Below are 18,415 nucleotides of genomic sequence, written 5' to 3' on the forward strand. Positions count from 1 at the left end.
CTCTTATAAAGATCTTTCTACGCTGTTCACGTTCTCACTACGACCATACCACGAGTTATTCGATAGCACGTTCTTACCACGATTATAATACATGTCCGTTCATACCGCGATTTTACTACGTTCTCAGCAATACCTTCAATATCGTGTTTCATATCAATATAGTTCTATTTCTTATTCAAACGGAGATTTCTCAGAAACAAAAAAGTCATGCCACCAAAATCTACTAGAACACGTGGACGTTGTGGTAGGGATTGATGTAGATGCAGAGGGAGCACAGAATGAACGCCATACTAAACTCCAAATACTACACAAGAAACTAAAATTAAAAATAGTACAAGACAAACAAAAGTCAGAGGCTCCTGACTTGGGACAGGCGCAAAAAAAGTGGGGTTTAACATGTGTGTGAAATCTTAACCCTCCACCTAAACCTCTAGCCAATGAAAAAAAGTAAATGCATATCAATACGTACATTAAAATTCAGTTCAAGAGAAGTTCGATTCTGATGTCAGAAGATATGACTAAAGAAAATAAACAAAATGACAATGATACATAACTATATAACAACAGACTATTATCAGTTAACTGACATGCCAGCTCCAGCTCAATTTAACTGATACTGTACGCGTAAGTAGTATAACACTTGTCATCAAGCGATGTCGGAACGACCAATCAAACGTGTTGCTTGTCCGTAAAGCTCAAATGACAATATTTTAGTGAACGATAGCAGAGATGGCATAGATGTGTCAATATATATATATGAAGATGTGGTATGAGTGCCAATGAGACAACTCTCCATCAACGTAAAAATCTATAAAAGTAAACCATTATGGGCCAAGGTACGGCCTTCAATATGGAGCCTTGGCTCACACCGAAAAGCACGCTATACAGGGCCCATAAAATATCAATGTTCAACCATTTTGACGGGAAAAACCAACGGTCAAATTAATATAAAAACGAAAAGCATGGTTGGTCCGTTGGAGCAAATGGATAAATACATATAGACTAACAAAACCTTGGGAGTTTTTTTATATATGTTATGTGAAAATGACAATAAAAATGATGGTCGTAGTGTGAACGTAGTAAGGTCGTGAGAAGAGCGTGCTATGATCGTACTACGGTCGTGAATAGCGTGGTAAAGTGGTAGTGGAAGAGTAATTGGGTCGCGGTGAGAACGTGATATTCGTAAGGTCGTGATAACGTCGCTGAGAGATCGTAGCGCAATCTCTCCGAATAGAATCACGGTTTCGCTACGATTGTACAGCGACCTTTGCGATCTTACTACGATATTAGTGCGCTCTCACTACGCTTCTACTACGACCTAGTTTCGCCACGATCGCACCACAATTGTTTTGAACATGTTAAAAGTTGGGCACGCTCTTCCCGATCTTAAAGACCTCAACACGACCGTGGTACGACCTTACTGCGACCTACACGATCGTACCACGATTATCAAAATTTACATTTTTTTTTCGTGGCCTAGTGGGACTGGGGTTTAATGAAGACAGTGGTTTTCTAAAAATGACAATGAAAGTGTGATTTGTATGCCAAGGAAAGACTTAAGAAGGCATAAAAGGACTACATCGTTCAATATAATTAGGAAGACATGTTGACAATAACACGCTACATGTATAAACCTTCTATACAGGAGAGTATCATAATATATATAGTAGCCATCAACAAAAAAAAAGTATACAAAAGACTTATCAGTGTCATCGAATCCAAAAATGTTAAACGGCCAAAACAAGTACAACGTTGAAGAGCAATGAAGACCAAAATTCCTAAAGATTTTACCAAATAAAGCTAAGGTAATCTATTCCTGAGGTAGAAAAGCATTTATTTTGTATTTCAAAAATGTCAAAAGTTTTGAATAAAAGATAATGCTATCAATTTTTAATTGAAAAAGTATTGCTGAATATTTCTCTTAGACGATGTTCCAGTGTTAGTTGGCAATGATGGTATAAAGGGTAGAACATTCAGAGGTTTTGATAGAGCTAGATATCAGAGAAAGATCAAGATTTAAAAAAACCCAGATCAAGTTAATTGGTATGTTACCTGTTGTTTGCTATCAGGCCAAACTATACAGCTTTTCAAGGTTCATTTTCGTCATGTGTAATGTGATTCACACACAATTTTAGAAACTGTTGAAATTGTCAATGTTTCTATAAAAATTGTTTGTAAAATCAATGCATATGTAATATAAAAAATAACACGGATTGATATCTTGTTTTTATATTTTAATCTAAAAAAAACAACCACAGACGTTTTACCAGGACTTTCTCCACTGGTGCATTGCATAAATGTTTTCACTGCCATTTACAAAGAGTTCATAGACACATTTAGAACGATTACTCCAATCACAAGGATAGAATGTAATAGAACCAATAACCGGATGCTCTGAAGTTGTATGTACATGTGTCATAAGTGGAGGACCTGTTATTATTGTGCGTCCATAGAAAGAATATAATTTCTGTGGTTCTAAAGTATGTAAATATTTCTCAGTTACTCTTACACCTTCTTCAAATACTCTTTTCATAAATGTACTGTTTTTGTTTGAGGCAATAACAGCATTGCACAGTGTTGAACAAGGCACTTCCATCAATACATTGTTTGTTCTTGGTCTTTCACGAACTACGAATCCTGATTTAAACTTTGTTAACAAAGGTTCAACTGATCTAACGGCTCGTATATCCGTGTCTAAATACAAACCTCCATACTCGTACAAAACTTTACAGCGTACTATATCAGCTATCCATGCTGGTGTTGGTATATTCTGAAGAATGTTTGCTAGTTTTGGAAACTTCAGCTTTATCATACTGCCTGTCCACACAATAACTTGATAATTTACATGATTTGTTTTCCACTCATCAATTATACTTTTCACATTCCCTGTAATCGTATCATTGTCTTTTAAAAACGGTTCAACTGATATAAAATGAAGTATCCGAGGTACATATGGCGTGTTTCCGACTTGGTTCTTAACGTTCTTCTTCTGCAATTGTAAGTAGCTGTAGAATAAATGTAATAAAATAATGAAAAGGCACACAGGCAAAACGTGTGAATATCGCAAATACATTCGTATGAATTGATTGAAGTTTGTTGAATGTTTATGTTAATAATAAGAGTAAGCTTGCTGATACATGCATATATAATCTAATTTCGGATGTAACACGTTTTCTTATTGTTAAAGTGTGTACTTTATCAACTCTTAGTTATACTTTTAACATGTGGCTGCAACGTCACCAACGAAATGGAATTTAGAATTAATGTATACGAAATGACTGTAATATTTGAAATATCATAAAAAATGTGGTGTAAACTATGAAATAACACGCTACGCGGACTATCCATTATGCACCACATTTTTTATGTTATTTCTTCATAGACAGACAATATATTACAGTCATTCCTTGAATAGATACGGTGATTTTCTATCCTAGAAACGTCATTAACCTTAGATACATGCAGTTTGGTAGTGTATGTACTTGTGTATTCTTAAATAAAAATAGAAAGGAGTAAGTTATTAGGGTAGTTACATCAAATATGCTGTTTAATGAATAGCATGCGGTATAACTTTGTAGAACACCAGCAGAGGTATTGACAAACACAAAAACAAACGCTCAGAAGGAAAAAATGAAAATGAAAATTGCAATTTGAGAATTGATTTAAACTAATTATAATTATATTTTGAAAAAAAATCATCGTTCCTTTTATTTACAATTGTCTTAAGGTGGTACCTAACACTACAGGACGATAACTCTGTTATATCAGCTAAACGTTTAAATCACGCCATGTTGTTAAGGGAATATTACGCTTCTAATGAAAACTAGTCTTTGTCAAACTGCTATGTAACCAGTGTAATTTTTCTAATAAAATGGTTGGTTCAATTTTTATTTTTTTTTTATTTTTGTCAAAGGGTCAAAGTAAATACTTTGTCAAAATTTTATAAAAAATAACATGCCAAAATAGTTTTAGTCAAGGTGTTGGGTACCACCTTAAACATACATATATAAATCACAAACAAATTTACTGTAAGCAAAATGGGAGAGGTAGTGATTTTGATTTATTGTTTTATGTTTTTCGTGTTGTATTCTTATGAAGTGGCACTTCTATTTCGAATTCATTTTAAACAGTTTGATCTAAAAGTTACTCACAATTCCATGTTCAGTCTGTGTGTTGATCTATAAATACTATCCTTTAAGTAATTTGTTTTATGGTTGATGAATTTTGAATTTGCAAGCATAACTGATGTGACATAGACACACAATCAGAAACAGAACCTGTGTGTGTAAATCAACATTCAATATCAATTTCAATAAAACGCATTTTTCTTAGCACATAAACCAAATTTTGTACTAAGCATAACATTGCTATACTGTAAGGATCGAAAGGAGAAACGGGAGACAAGGGGTATCCCGGTAAGTAAAATAATATACCTCATATGGGTGTCACTGATTAGTCTCCTTTTCTTAGACGAAACATACCATCTTTACCAGGATCGCACCTTGCACATGTAGAAGAGATCAACACCTATGCCACATGAATTTACTAGAAAATTTTCTAGATTTTGGAAAAGTATGGATCCCACCGTTATTTTCAGAAATAACACTTATTTTTGGCAAACATATAAAACAAATGTCGGTAATATTAATAATTTCCTACCTTCTTCTACAATTTTACACGAAATACTTACAGAATCAGATTCCTGGTTTATTTCTGCATTTGTGTGTGATTTTTCGTTTTCTGTTTACCTTCCTATAAATAACGCGAGGAACAGAAAGGATTACCATTTGTATGTCTTGATAGCAGAAAATTTACGTTTACGGCAATTCTTATCGTAGTTCAAAGATTTGCCTCAAGCTTATATACACGTTGAAATATAAGATTATTACTGAATTTAAAAGCGCAGATACCGTACGGTAGTTTCTCAAGCTATTTCTATTTATTTTTTTTACACTGAAGAAAAGTTGTTTATTTTGCAGTTACAAAAACGTTGCAAATGTAAAAAATACAGTGCACTAGACATGGGTTTTTTAACATAACGTTTCAGCAGAGTCCCTAATTATACATTGAATTCTGACATAAAAAAAATGTGGCTGATTTACTATGCGGGTATATAGATTTACAAATAAACGTGCACATATGGTACGTTTCGGTCGATGCAGTCAAATAATTTTGGTTCAAGTCCGCATGAGGTATCAACACTACTCAAATTTTGTTCCTTCGCTGACATCCTAAATTTTTGCGAACAAATAATGTGTTGTTATTATATTGCAATATTGCTATCCATTGTATTATACATTGAATCCTGACATACAAAAATGGCTGATTAACTATCAGGGTATATAGCTATAGAAATTAAAGTGCACTTATGTTCAGTTTTGGTTGATGAGGTCATCTTATTTTGTTGTACAAGTCAACATGAGGTATCAGAACTGCTCCAATTTTGTAACGTATCAAAAAGTAAAACCACAAAAATACTTTTATTCAATATTTTGAATAAAAGGAGTACAAGTTGGCATCCTAAATCTATGCGAACAAAAAATTGTTGTTATTGTACTGCAATATTGCTGTCCATTGTATTATACTTTGAATCCTGACATAAAATAAAATATGGCAGATTTACTATGCGGGTATATAGATTTACAAATAAAAGTGCACATATGGTCAGTTTTGGTCGATGCAGTCAAACAATTGTGTTGTTCAAGTCAGCATGAGGTATCAAAACTACTGAAATTTTGTTAGGCATCTATATTTTAAATATTGTTGATTGTGTCTGCATAGTTCAAAGATGTATAACTAACAAGGACGTATACAACTAACATCAAATATACTTTTTTTCAAAGATATACATAATAAAGTGCAAATGTGGTTGAATTTGATAGGCATTGGATTATATATTCAGTGCCCGTTAATATTGTCACCAACATCGTTTTTATAATTGATACATTGTCAGATCACAGATAAATTTGTGTTTCAAGCAACGTTTTATGCGTATTTTATTTTCAAATATTTGTATTTAGTTCTGTTCATAAAACGAAAGTATTAGTTTTACTTTTTTATGTTAATAATAGGAAACAAAGATCTTGAGAAATATTTTGTTTAAAAATCGATGTAGATCGGTCCGGGTTACACGTTTACTTAGTGTTGAGCAGACCAGTCGAACGTTAACTTGAGAACAGGTGTGGTTTTGGTCGGGTTTTTTTTCAAAGCAAAAGTTAACGTATGCTAACTCTGTGGATACTCAATGATGTATTGGTCATGTCGTTCATATAAAATTGAGAATAGAAATAGGGAAGGTATATTTCTAGATCTGGGTTTCGCCTAGCATTGACTACTGGCAATTTTGTTCGGTCATTAAGATTATATATAAATGAACTGACACACAAGGATAAACGGGTAGCAGTCTATGTCTCCATTAGTTGAAATTAAAATACGAAATACAAAACTTAAAGTAAAACATATCAATAATATTCTGATCGACTTTAGAAACGCAACACTAGATTATTTTTGTGTTATTTTTGAATGAATGTGTCCCTGTCAAAAGCGATGACTGCATGCTACAAGCGTCAAAATAATTGTCAACAAATTATGTCTGAAATGTTTTGGGTTCTGTTTTACAACTTCTGGTTTTGCATTTGTTCAACCCATTAATTGTTTTGGCAATTATGCGGTTGGAACTTGAGGGCTTTTACGGTTTTCCTTCAGTCGATTATTTGGCAATCTAGTTGATGGGAAACATTAATGGCATAAATCTGTACTCAATGGCACTCGGCAATTTGATTAGCAGTTCACGTTGCGGCCGTAAACATGTCTGACAGATGATAATGCGTAATCAAATTCTATTGACGTTTCGTTGTCACTAAACGTTTATCTGTTCATTGATGGTCAGCAACAAATCTTGTCTACTTCAATCGTTGTCGGAAGGACAGTAAGACGAGTTTCTAAAGTCATACAGTATGGTTGCAGCACGTTTTTGTTTGAATGTTTGCAGAATTCTTTAGGGATAATTTAGTTTTTTGTTTCTCTGTCTTGGCAAAATGGAGATGCAACATGTTTAAACTGGTTTAAGTGATGCAAAGGATTGAAATAACTGTTTCACAGAGCAAAACAACTGAATCCATCTTTCATTGGTCCAAAATATCGCAATAAGAAATTCGTGCGTATTAAAAAAATTCGGTATGTTCAATAACCACAGGTATGTCAGATTTTATTGTTTTGTACGGAAAAAGAAGTATGACAAGCAAACAAAGTAGTTGTAGGAAAATCAAACAAGATTTGGTGAAAAAAATCATCAAAATGTGTGTTGCGTTTCTAAAGTCGTTCAGTGTATGTATGGTCATTTTTTATAAATTTATAAATTACATAACTTTGAAAACTATGGATGTTCTTATCCCAGGAGAAAATCAACTTAGTCGTATTAAGCAACACTTTTTTGGAATTTTGGGTCCTCAATGCTCTTCCTGTGCCTGTTTGGCTTTTTAACTGTTTTGATAGTAGACGAAACGCACGTCTGGCGTTTTAAATTATAATCCTGGTACAGGCCTTGGATGGTGTAAACTTCCCCAAAAAAAAAACGTGTATGGTGTTAGGTGTATGGTGCAATGGTGTAAGGTGTATGGTGCTATGGTGTATGGTGTAAGGGGAGTGGTGTAATGGTGTAGGAGGAATGGTGTGATCGTGTAACGTGCAATCGGGAATGGTGTGAATGAAATATCTGACACAACCATGGAAAAGTGATTGGTATATCCATCAAAAGTTCAAGCAGCCAGCACAGCCAGGATAAGCGATAAGGTGTATCTTACAAAACATCCTGAACCACTGGGTTTAAATGAGCACACCTCAGCTAGCATGACTTATTCATGGGCAGACCCACAAATCACACACTAGCCAAAATGAATCAGTGACAAGCCAATCCATTCTCAGAAGTGGGAAATACAGATTCAGATACTGACTTCAGTGACAGTTTTATATTACGTAAACAGAAAAGAATCAAAGTATTGCTATGCTGCTATATATATTTACAAATAAACATACATGAATAAGTCCTTATATGGTCAGTTTTGGTGGACATGTTTAAATAATTGTATTATATGAGTCAGCATGGTCAGCCTGAGGTTTCAAATCACTGAACTTTTGTTGCGAAACAATATTTGGAATAAAAATAAGACATGCCAACAATCTACCAAATTTATATAATGCAATCCATTCTGACATCAAAATATTGCTGATTTACTATGCTGCTATATTGATTTACATAATAAAGTGCAAATATGGTCAGTTTTGGTTGATGCATTAAAATAATTTTATTATATGAGTCAGCTTGTGCATTGTTGAGGTATCAAATCACTGAAATTTTGTTAATGCGTTAAAATAATTGTATTGTATGAGTCAGCTTGAGGTATCAAATCACTAAAATTTTGTTGACGTGTTAATATAATTTTATTATATGAGTCAGCTTAAGGTATCAAATCACGGACATTTCGTTGACTCGTTAAAAAAGTTTGATCATATGAGTCAGATTAAGGTATCAAATCACTGAAATTTTGTTGACGCATTAAAATAATTGTATTATATGAGTCAGCTTGTGCAATGTTGAGGTATCAAATCACTGAAATTTTGTTGATGCGTTAAAATAATTGTATTGTATGAGTCAGCTTGAGGTATCAAATCACTAAAATTTTGTTGACGTGTTAAAATAATTTTATTATAAGAGTCAGCTTAAGGTATCAAATCACGGAAATTTCGTTGACTCGTTAAAATAGTTTGATCATACGAGTCAGCTTAAGGTATCAAATCACTGACATTTCGTTGACGCATTAAAATAATTTTTTTAAACTATTTCAAAAGTTCATTCAGTGAACAGAATTTATATGTAATTACATCTATTTTTTTCATCTTTCACAACCTTAAACTATGTTTTTCTACTTCTGTTTCTTGTCTTTTTTTTAAAGTCACAGTTGTTCTTAGATCGAAAGTTTAAAAAAAATTTCCATATACACATTAATAAAGGCAAAGGTCAGAAATAAATAAACAAACAAACAAGCTAACAAACAAATAAAGACATAAGAAAATAAACAAAAATAGAACTAAATAAAGAAATACAAATACAAAAAAAGAAACCAAAAAAGCAATTTAACATTAAAATGATAAACCGAATAATTAGTTAATACTATTTTGATTATCTAATTAGTTATTTATAAAATGATTAAATTAATAATTGAAAACTAATTTGAGTAATTGATTAACACAATCAATTTATTAATTAATAATCAATAATTTAGTAATTAATGATCAAATGATTCATGTATCAATAATCAATATATCTATTAATGAATAATTAATTGATTCGATGAATTATGCATTGCATTGTTGATAAATACTAAATTGATTTATTAATGAAAATAAATTGATTTATTAATGAATAATTAAATTGATTTATTAATCAATAATCGATTGATTAATTAATTTATTATCAATTGATTAATTAATTCATAATCAGTTGATTACTTGATTTATAATCAACTGCCAAATTAATTTCTAATCAATTGCTAAAAGAATTTATTAGCAATTGTTGAATTAATTTATAATCAATTGCTGAATTAATTTATAACCAATTGATTAATTAATTCATAATGAATTGATAAATGAATTGATTATGTATTGATTAATTAATTGATAATGCATTGATTAATTAATTGATAATGAATTAATTAATTAATTGATAATGGATTGATTAATTAGTTGATAATGAATTGATTTATTATTGTAGATGAAGTTACTTTTTGAGAATGAATTTTCAGGCGATATCTTTAGGTCGTTACGTGTTTTGTTTACTACTTTGTGATACTGTTTTGTTTAACCCGTTCGTAAATAGTTAATATAGACAAAAATAATATCATGCTCTAGGTACAGTGTGTACCATATTTGTCTTCGATTGCTACACCGAATGTTAAAAAAACAACTTGATGTATAAAAAGTATGCTATCAACATTTTTAAAACTGATAAAAAAAACCAGCCAAAAAAACATCGCTTTCAATTTATAAAAAAGTAAGAAAAGCCCTTTTTGGCCCCAACATATAGGAGTTTAAGCAAATTGAGAACATTTAATCTTTAAGCTATATTGCAGAGAGTAAAATGCTTCTGCTTCATAAATATGGGCTGTTTTTGACAAAACAATGCACAAATATCACATTCTGGCATCATTAAGTCATGCTTAATTACTGAAATGTTAAAAATTTTAGCCTTTTGGTTATTTCTTTAACGGTTTTCGACTAAAATGAAAGTGGCCGCATTCGTATTCATTCATAATATTGAAATATAAGTTGTATTTGATGATAATAGAAAACATAGATACAGGTTGAGGATGATATTAAAGCTTGAACCAGAGCGTTTTTAATAGCTAAATCATTTTATATATCTCACATTAACTAATCGAATCAATTGAAATAGACATTTAAGTCTCTCCAAAGTGTCAAAAAGTTTCGTTAGATGATCCTGAAGTATTGGGACAAAATGGGCCCTTACCGGACCTACTCCTTTAAACGAGTCAGAAATATAAAATTTACTTTAAAACCAGTGAATAACGTAGTCTTTTGTACATGAACTATAAATTATATGTAATTTATACGGTATTTGAACAATTTAAAAAAAAATGTAATTCTATTAACTTTTTGAACTTTATAAACAAAAAGGGTTAACTTAAGTTAAACATATGAACTTTTCACTATAAATATACATGTAAAAGGCTGATAAGAACACATACATAGTTATTGTAATCAATTATAAGGGGCATATACCTTAAAATACAAGAATGAAGCATTTGTTTATAACTATTTTTTTGTTGATTTTGTGTGTTTGTATGTGTTCCGCAGTCCCGGTAGCGGTATCAGGTAAGTTTATTATTTTTTAGTCATTTCATTTTATATTTTCTGATATACAATGAGATTTGTATATAACACTTTCACTGACACTCTTATATTTTAGACAGACCCCTTATTGTACCGTTGAATGAAATGCAAACATTTGAAACTTAGTTTCGTTTAATTTTAAGAAAACGGCGCCACGGAAAATATGAATCATTCAAAAAAAGAAGCTCATCATTTTATCAATTGGAACGTCTAAGGAATAAGTGGTAACAAATTTGCAATCACCACACATTTCAAGATTAATAACGTATTGTGATAATCGTGTAACTTTAGTTTTATTTTTGAAATCTAAAAATCCAATTGACTGCTAAAACGGTGATATTGCAACTGCTGAAAAAAATTCTCAACAAAAATAATTCAAATGATCATTATGTGCGAATGTACATGTTTTATGTTCAATACTTTAGAGAAATATAATGTACAAGTAGAAGACTCGGAATAAATGCAAAAAAAATATTAAGTTTATTTTTCCGGTAAATTCCTATTTTTTAAGGAGAACAAATATTAAAGATATTGAATAATGGTTTTTGTGAAAAAAGTAAAATCACTGTCATACAAGTGAGAGGTTTAGCTAGCTTTAAAACCAGGTTCAATACACCATTTTCTACATTAGAAAATGCCTGTACTAAGTCAGGAATATGACAGTTGTTATCCATTCGTTTGGTGTATTTGGACTTTTGATTTTGCCTTTTGATTTTTGATTTTCCTTTGTGAATTTTCCTCAGAGTTCAGTATTTTTTTGTTTTTACTTTTTACATACTGAACTCATAAAAAGAGCCAATCGAAAGGTGCATAATCACATGGCAAAATCAAATGACAAAACACATTAAAAACGAATGGAGAAGTACTTTCATATTACTGACTTGATACAGGCATCTATTAAATTTTAATGAAACAAAAAAACAAGTGAGGTCACACAAATATTGAACATCGAGGAAAATTCAAAGTAGAAAGTTCCTAATCAGGTATCAAGATCAATGCTCAAACACTCCTGACTTGTCATGTGCATTGTTTTAGGTGAGAAACAGTGCTATTAACCTAGTTTCATACCTAGCTTAACCGTTCTCATGTATGACAGTGGCGTTAAAGTCTATTATATTGACAACAATATGTAAATAAAACTAACAGACATATTAGCTTCAACTAGAAGAATAGGGGAACAGCAGTCAACATTGTGTTAAAAACTTAATCACCATGAAAGCAAACCAAGAAGCACAAAACAGGTTAGAGACAAAACACATTAGTAAAAAAATAATAAAAAAAAAACATAGAACAATCAAAATATGACGGAATGTAAAAGTTCAGAGCAACATCAAATGGATAATGTTGAAATCACCACAAACAGAATAAATAGTAAAAGTAATATTCATAAAAACAAACAATTATGCTATATCACATAAAAAAGAATACAAACCTCGTTAGTACACCAAATATATACTGCAAGACACTCGTGTATTATTCATGAAGTTTATACGGAATATATCAACAAGGTGTTGGTATGTTCATGTGAACTGTTTTTTGTAAAAGGACGATACGTTCCGCTAAACACACTCTGATTTAACAAAAGCGTAGTAGTTACTTCAAGCTTGTATACTAAATTGGTTGGGAACAGTTTATTCCATATGAAGTTGCAGTTGATTCATTGCTACTAAGGTTAGGGACATTGATAATTTAATATTTGAAATCGTTTTATCTGTCTGAGATGATCATGCATGTCGAATTTGACGCGGATGGAGCCGTGCCTGTTTTGTTTAATTTCTAGTTCTAGATAATTTTTTATACAAATAATTTTAGAATAGTAATCGACATGAATATGAGAGCTTGTTTTTTTAATCCACATATGGGTAATACCACTGCACGAGTAAACAGTTCTGGAACATGTTTGATATCAATAATTTTAGAATAATAATCGATATGAATTTGTCCTGAAGTTTTTTAGAGTTTATTTTTTTTTTAATCCACATACGGTTAATTCCACTGCACGAGGAAACAGTTTCATAGTTTTTCTAAAGGCCCTCTTTAAGTGCAGAGAGAATTTTGTCAACTTAATGGACAATTATGTATTCGATCATACAGATGAGCCAGCAATGTTATGGTACGTGTACGAAATTTTGTAATGCTGATGTAAACAATACTGAGAAGGCAAGTCCTTCAATGTTTTGTTCAATGTGATTTCATTGAAACCATGAAGTACTTATGATTCGTCAAAATCTAATTATTTTCAAACGATATGCTGTGTGTGTGGGATATCCTGAACCCTCTAATAGGATTGATTTATTTTTATAGGCGATTTACGTATAAATACCAACAGACTTGAGGTATTCTACAACAACACATGGGGAACAGTGTGTGATGACGGTTTTGACGATACGGATGCCACTGTTGCGTGTAGGCAACTAGGATACAAGTAGGTTATGTTATTTGAATAAAATGTTGAAGCAATCTTCAAATATATTAGAACATTATATTATAGGGTATTCTAACATACACGAAGCTCAATTGTTTTCTGAGGTCCTGGAATATACATTTGTATTATTGTTTAACACTTTTGAACGTCTGGCGTACTAAATTATAATCCTGGTACCTTTGATAACTATTTACACCACTGGGTCAATGCCACTGATGGTGGACGTTTTGTCCCCAAGGGTGTTGACATGAATATTCATAATGTGGTAATTTTTATAAATTTCCTGTTTACAAAACATTGAATTTTTCGAAAAACTTAAGATGTTCTTAACCCAGACATAGATAAACTCAGCCGTATTTGTCACATTATTTGGGAAATTTGGATCCTCAATGCTCTTTGACTTTGTACTTAATTGCTTTTATAAAATTTTGATATGAGCGTCACTGATGAGTCTTATGTAGACGAAACGCGCGTCTGGCGTACTAAATTATAATCCTGGTACCTTTAATAACTGTTGAAATAAAATTGTTAAGATTGTAATTTGATTTGATGCGTTTGATGAGTGATACAATTTGTTTTTGTAACTGAATAATTTCTGATGTCATCTGATTAAAGATTACATTATAACTATCCAATCAAGCCAGTTGTAGAATACACTATGAAATCAAATCGTTTGCCACCAATTATGTAACTCATTGTCTGTATGGCTTTGTTTGTTTCTTTGCTAGACATATGACGTGGCTCTATACATCCAATCAATTGTGTATTCTTGTTTTCAATTAATGTAAATATGCGTTCAGTTTGATTGAGGCCTGAAGCTAGCATGTCAGTAACTGTTAGTAATCCTTTCATAATCTATAAACCATGTTCATTTTGCTGAGTTTCTTTTGTTATCTTTTATAACATCGGACTTGGGCTTCTTGTTAACTCGGTTTTATTGTGCGTATCATTATGTATTTCTGTATTGGCTAGTCACTGCTATACGATTCCAATCATAAAAAAAAATTACTCTGATCTGAAAGGCCAAATCGTAAAATTAAAATATTGTGGAGTCATTTATATTCGTTGGATACCATTCTTTGTGGATGTTGTGGGTAACCACGAATTAAGTTCAACGAATTGCAAATTTTCTCAAGACATCTTTGCAGACTTTACGGAAACCACAAAAATAAATATCCACGAATATTCAAGTTTTCCTCACACCACGGAAATTGGTTACCACGAAAATAAATTAATCCACAGCAGCTGACAACACATATTTTGTAGTATCTGCTGACTTTTATTGTACTTATTTCACTGCATCAGACGCACATTGTATTGCTCTTACATAAAAGAGGGACGAAATATACAAAAAAGGACAGTCAAACTCATAAATGTAAAACAAACTGACAACGCCATGGATAAAAATGAAAAAGACAAATAGCCAAACAATAGTACACATGACACAACATAGAAAACTAAAGAATAAACAACACGAACCCCATCAAAAACTAGGGGTGATATCAGATGCTCCGGAAGGGTACGCAGATCCTAATCCATATGTGGCACCCGTCGTCTTGCTTATATGATAACAAATCCGGTAAATAGTCTTATTCGGTAGGTCACATTCACGAAAGGGAATGGGATTGTAGTTAAGACATAAGGAATATACCCGATATCATATGTTAAACGGTTATTCCATAACGGTCAACCAACTCGTGATGGCGACCAAAAAAAATACGAAGGGATGATTTCAACTTCACCAATTGGAACTCTTGATTTAGTAGCTTCCAAGTGACCAGCAAAAGTTTACGACAAAATATTATTTCAAAATACTTACATTGATGAGTTGATATAACGGGAGAGGACCAAAAAAAGAGTACGTATTGTGATAGCCCAATAATGATAATGTTTTATCATTGTAATTTTACGGGTAAAATAGTGGCGTTACTAATGATCTCATTGAAATGACTAACTTTAAAACATCTCATTATCAGACAAACTACATTAAGAAATTCAATGTCGGGTGATTGTATTCGACTTAGACGTAACAGGTGTGTTTTATAATAAATCCTATTATGAACATAAAACCTAATAAAACCAACAATCTTTAAACAGTTTAACGGACAATAATGCAGTAGAAAATCCTCTTCAGCTTTTTTAAATGTTTGTAATGCAATAACACATTTTTTTATAAGTAGCAAACATGTAATTACTGTCGATTTTATATCTGTGATGATGAATTGGAAAAGTCACTGTCAGTTTATTATTTCAATTCATGTAACGATATTTACATTTTTTAAGCCGTGGCATTGAATTGCCCTTAGCCGTAGTGATTAAAGGTTCTGGTACGATTTGGCTTGATGATTTAAAATGCAATGGAAGTGAGAGCAAATTGGCTGATTGTGAAAATGCAGGCTGGGGCAAATCAAACTGTGACCACCAAGAAGACACAGGGATTCAATGTTTTCATAAGGGTAAATAATTATAACGCAATGTTGCTGAAGCATAAAAAAAGCTATATTAGTGCAAACATGATTAGGTTTGCACATTTGATAGTAATAATATTTGAATATTGGCATATATTAGGGAACTCGATACTATGTTGATCAACATTTATTACGGCGAATACAATCAAGAGAAAGAGAATGGAACTAGGAATGTAACATTTGTAAAAACAAATGTAAAATAAAAAAAAGTCTTATATAACAATAACAGTAGATAGCTCTCTTCGCAGCCACAAACTAATTACGGTCAAATATAAGACCATTCACCATAAGCAAGCTGACGCATTCTACGTATGCATGCAGTGCGGGCATCAATTCCTACAATCAGTATCTATATCAGTGGGAAAAGGAGATGCAATTAGATCTCCACTGAGACGACTATCTAAGTTCACGCAACCTGAATTTCAAGAAACAGAAAAAGAGTAAAAAAATCAACGTTCCACTTTGTTTATCTTTATACTTTTAGGACCGACAGGAGACAGGGGAGAAAAGGGTAAGTCAAACAGAATACAACCGAAAACTTATTTGTTCTACCTTTGAATTTCAGCATTTTGATGTTTGGCTCCTAAATGCAGTTTTTGTAATTTATTTAACCTTTTTTTAGTGTTTTGAATAGATCATTACTGAGCAATCTTGGCAGACTCAATCCTCTTCGATCATTGTATCGATCTTATGCGTGAAACCCTTTCCAACTTACATTCAACAGTTCAGATGGTTATTTGGTCTCTTTGGAATAGTTATCTCATAGGCAGTAATACCACGTCTACTGTTATAATATATAAAACATGCACAATCTAGGATGATATATGAACACAACACAATAAACAGGTTATTTTAATGCTTAACATATATTAAAAATTTTATTAAATCGTTGTTATGGTCTTTCAAGAACTAATTTTACAGTGCAGTATTGCTCTGTACATATTTTGCATACATTGTTGTATATGAATTTGTCTATTGTGTTGTCAATTGAATTAGTTTAATGTTATCAATCGAATTGGTTTAAATATTGTCCTGGTTTAAATTGTTTGTGAATCAGTATGTGTTTTTACATTTCAAACGCCCTAATGTTGATTTTTATAGCGTACACGAACGTTATTTCGTCTGATGTGTATATTTTGCTTTATTTGCATTCATGATACGTATGTTTAAATGTTTATTAAGGAACAACAGAAACGTCATAAATATACAACCGTGTAAGTAAAACTATTATGTTTGTTTCAGTAAACTCGTAAACTAGTATATATTTGTTTAGGGGCCACCTGAAGGACGCCTCCGGGTGCGGGAATTTCTCGCTAAATTGAAGACCTGTTGGTGACCTTCTCCTGTTGGTTTTTTTTTTGGTCGGGTTTGTTGTCTCTTTGACACATTCCCAATTTCCCTTCTTAATTTTATTTTGCCATTATATCTTTATCACTGTAGGTCAACAAGGAGACAAAGGAGACAAAGGAGACACAGGTATGTCACACTATTTATATAACATTTATAATTATATATATAAATAACATTTACAGTAAAATCGTAATCATTAAATTAAAATGTTATGCTAGTACTGTGTAACCTTTGTTATCGAACATCGTTGGAGGAGCAGAAAAAAATGAAATTAAGGAGGGAGTCGCAATACTTTTTTTTCTGCAAAAATATGCATATGTTGGGAACATACAGATGTGTCGGTTAAAGCAGGATGCTTGAATACTAAGGAGTCGGATAAGCCAGGTAGAACTGTATACTGCTAGGATCCGCATTCCGTATATGTGCAACCTTTTTCCAGATAATTCCTCAGTGATTATCTTCATCACGCAAACCATGCATCAGTATCAAAGCCCGGGTTATCATTGTCTTAATTTCTTAGGCTTAATTTTACAACCCCATGCAAGTCTTGCAGACGTGAAGATGGCATCTGCATTCATGAAAATCCAACTCTTCTTTTTGGAAAATTTTAACCTTATGCAAGTACGTAAACAATGGTATAATATATATTTCCTCTCTTGTAGGACCAGAAGGACTAACAATAGGACCGAAGGGAATTACCGGTGTGTATTCGTTTCATTCACTTGGGCAATATTTGCCTTTACAACGTAACAAAGATTCGTTTACATTAAATGAATGATAAAATAGTTAAGACTAAATTGTACGGAAAAGAGAAAAGAAATAATATCATATCCATTGATTACTTCATCGATTCATTCTAATAGTTGTTAATAGTTTGTTAGGCCGTCTGAAAACGCAGAAACGTTTAAAAAAAACCAACAATCAGCATTGTTTCCATATTAGGAAGTAAGGTGTAGGAATAAAAAAATATCCTTCACAAATTGACTATTATGACTATTATAGTATAGTTTTTGCACATATCATTATGCATATACCAAGATACATCAAACGTGTCCTTGTACTGTATTCAATTAGTGTCAACAACTTTACCCAACACCAGGGAATAAAACATGTTTTTGCTGATGTTTTTTTGCGCTTGGTGCGATGTTTCAATCCGGTGTGTTAGGCTTTGTTTTAATGATTTTAAGATGAATATATTCCTAAGTTGTCGTACCATAACAAAATACAACGGAAATCTTTTGCATTCTCGTATTTTCAGATAAGC

The 18,415-nt window shown here is 32.1% G+C and overlaps 1 protein-coding gene across 1 annotated transcript; it reads right to left on the minus strand.

The window, feature by feature from the left end:
- Positions 1-2,263: 2,263 nt before the first annotated feature.
- Positions 2,264-2,812, minus strand: LOC134690026 (uncharacterized). The gene has a single exon (XM_063549997.1). It carries the CDS (start codon positions 2,810-2,812, stop codon positions 2,264-2,266), a length of 549 nt encoding a protein of 182 aa, XP_063406067.1.
- Positions 2,813-18,415: the final 15,603 nt, after the last annotated feature.

This window comes from Mytilus trossulus, chromosome 11 (assembly GCF_036588685.1).
Source record: "Mytilus trossulus isolate FHL-02 chromosome 11, PNRI_Mtr1.1.1.hap1, whole genome shotgun sequence".
NCBI classification, from domain to species: domain Eukaryota; kingdom Metazoa; phylum Mollusca; class Bivalvia; order Mytilida; family Mytilidae; genus Mytilus; species Mytilus trossulus.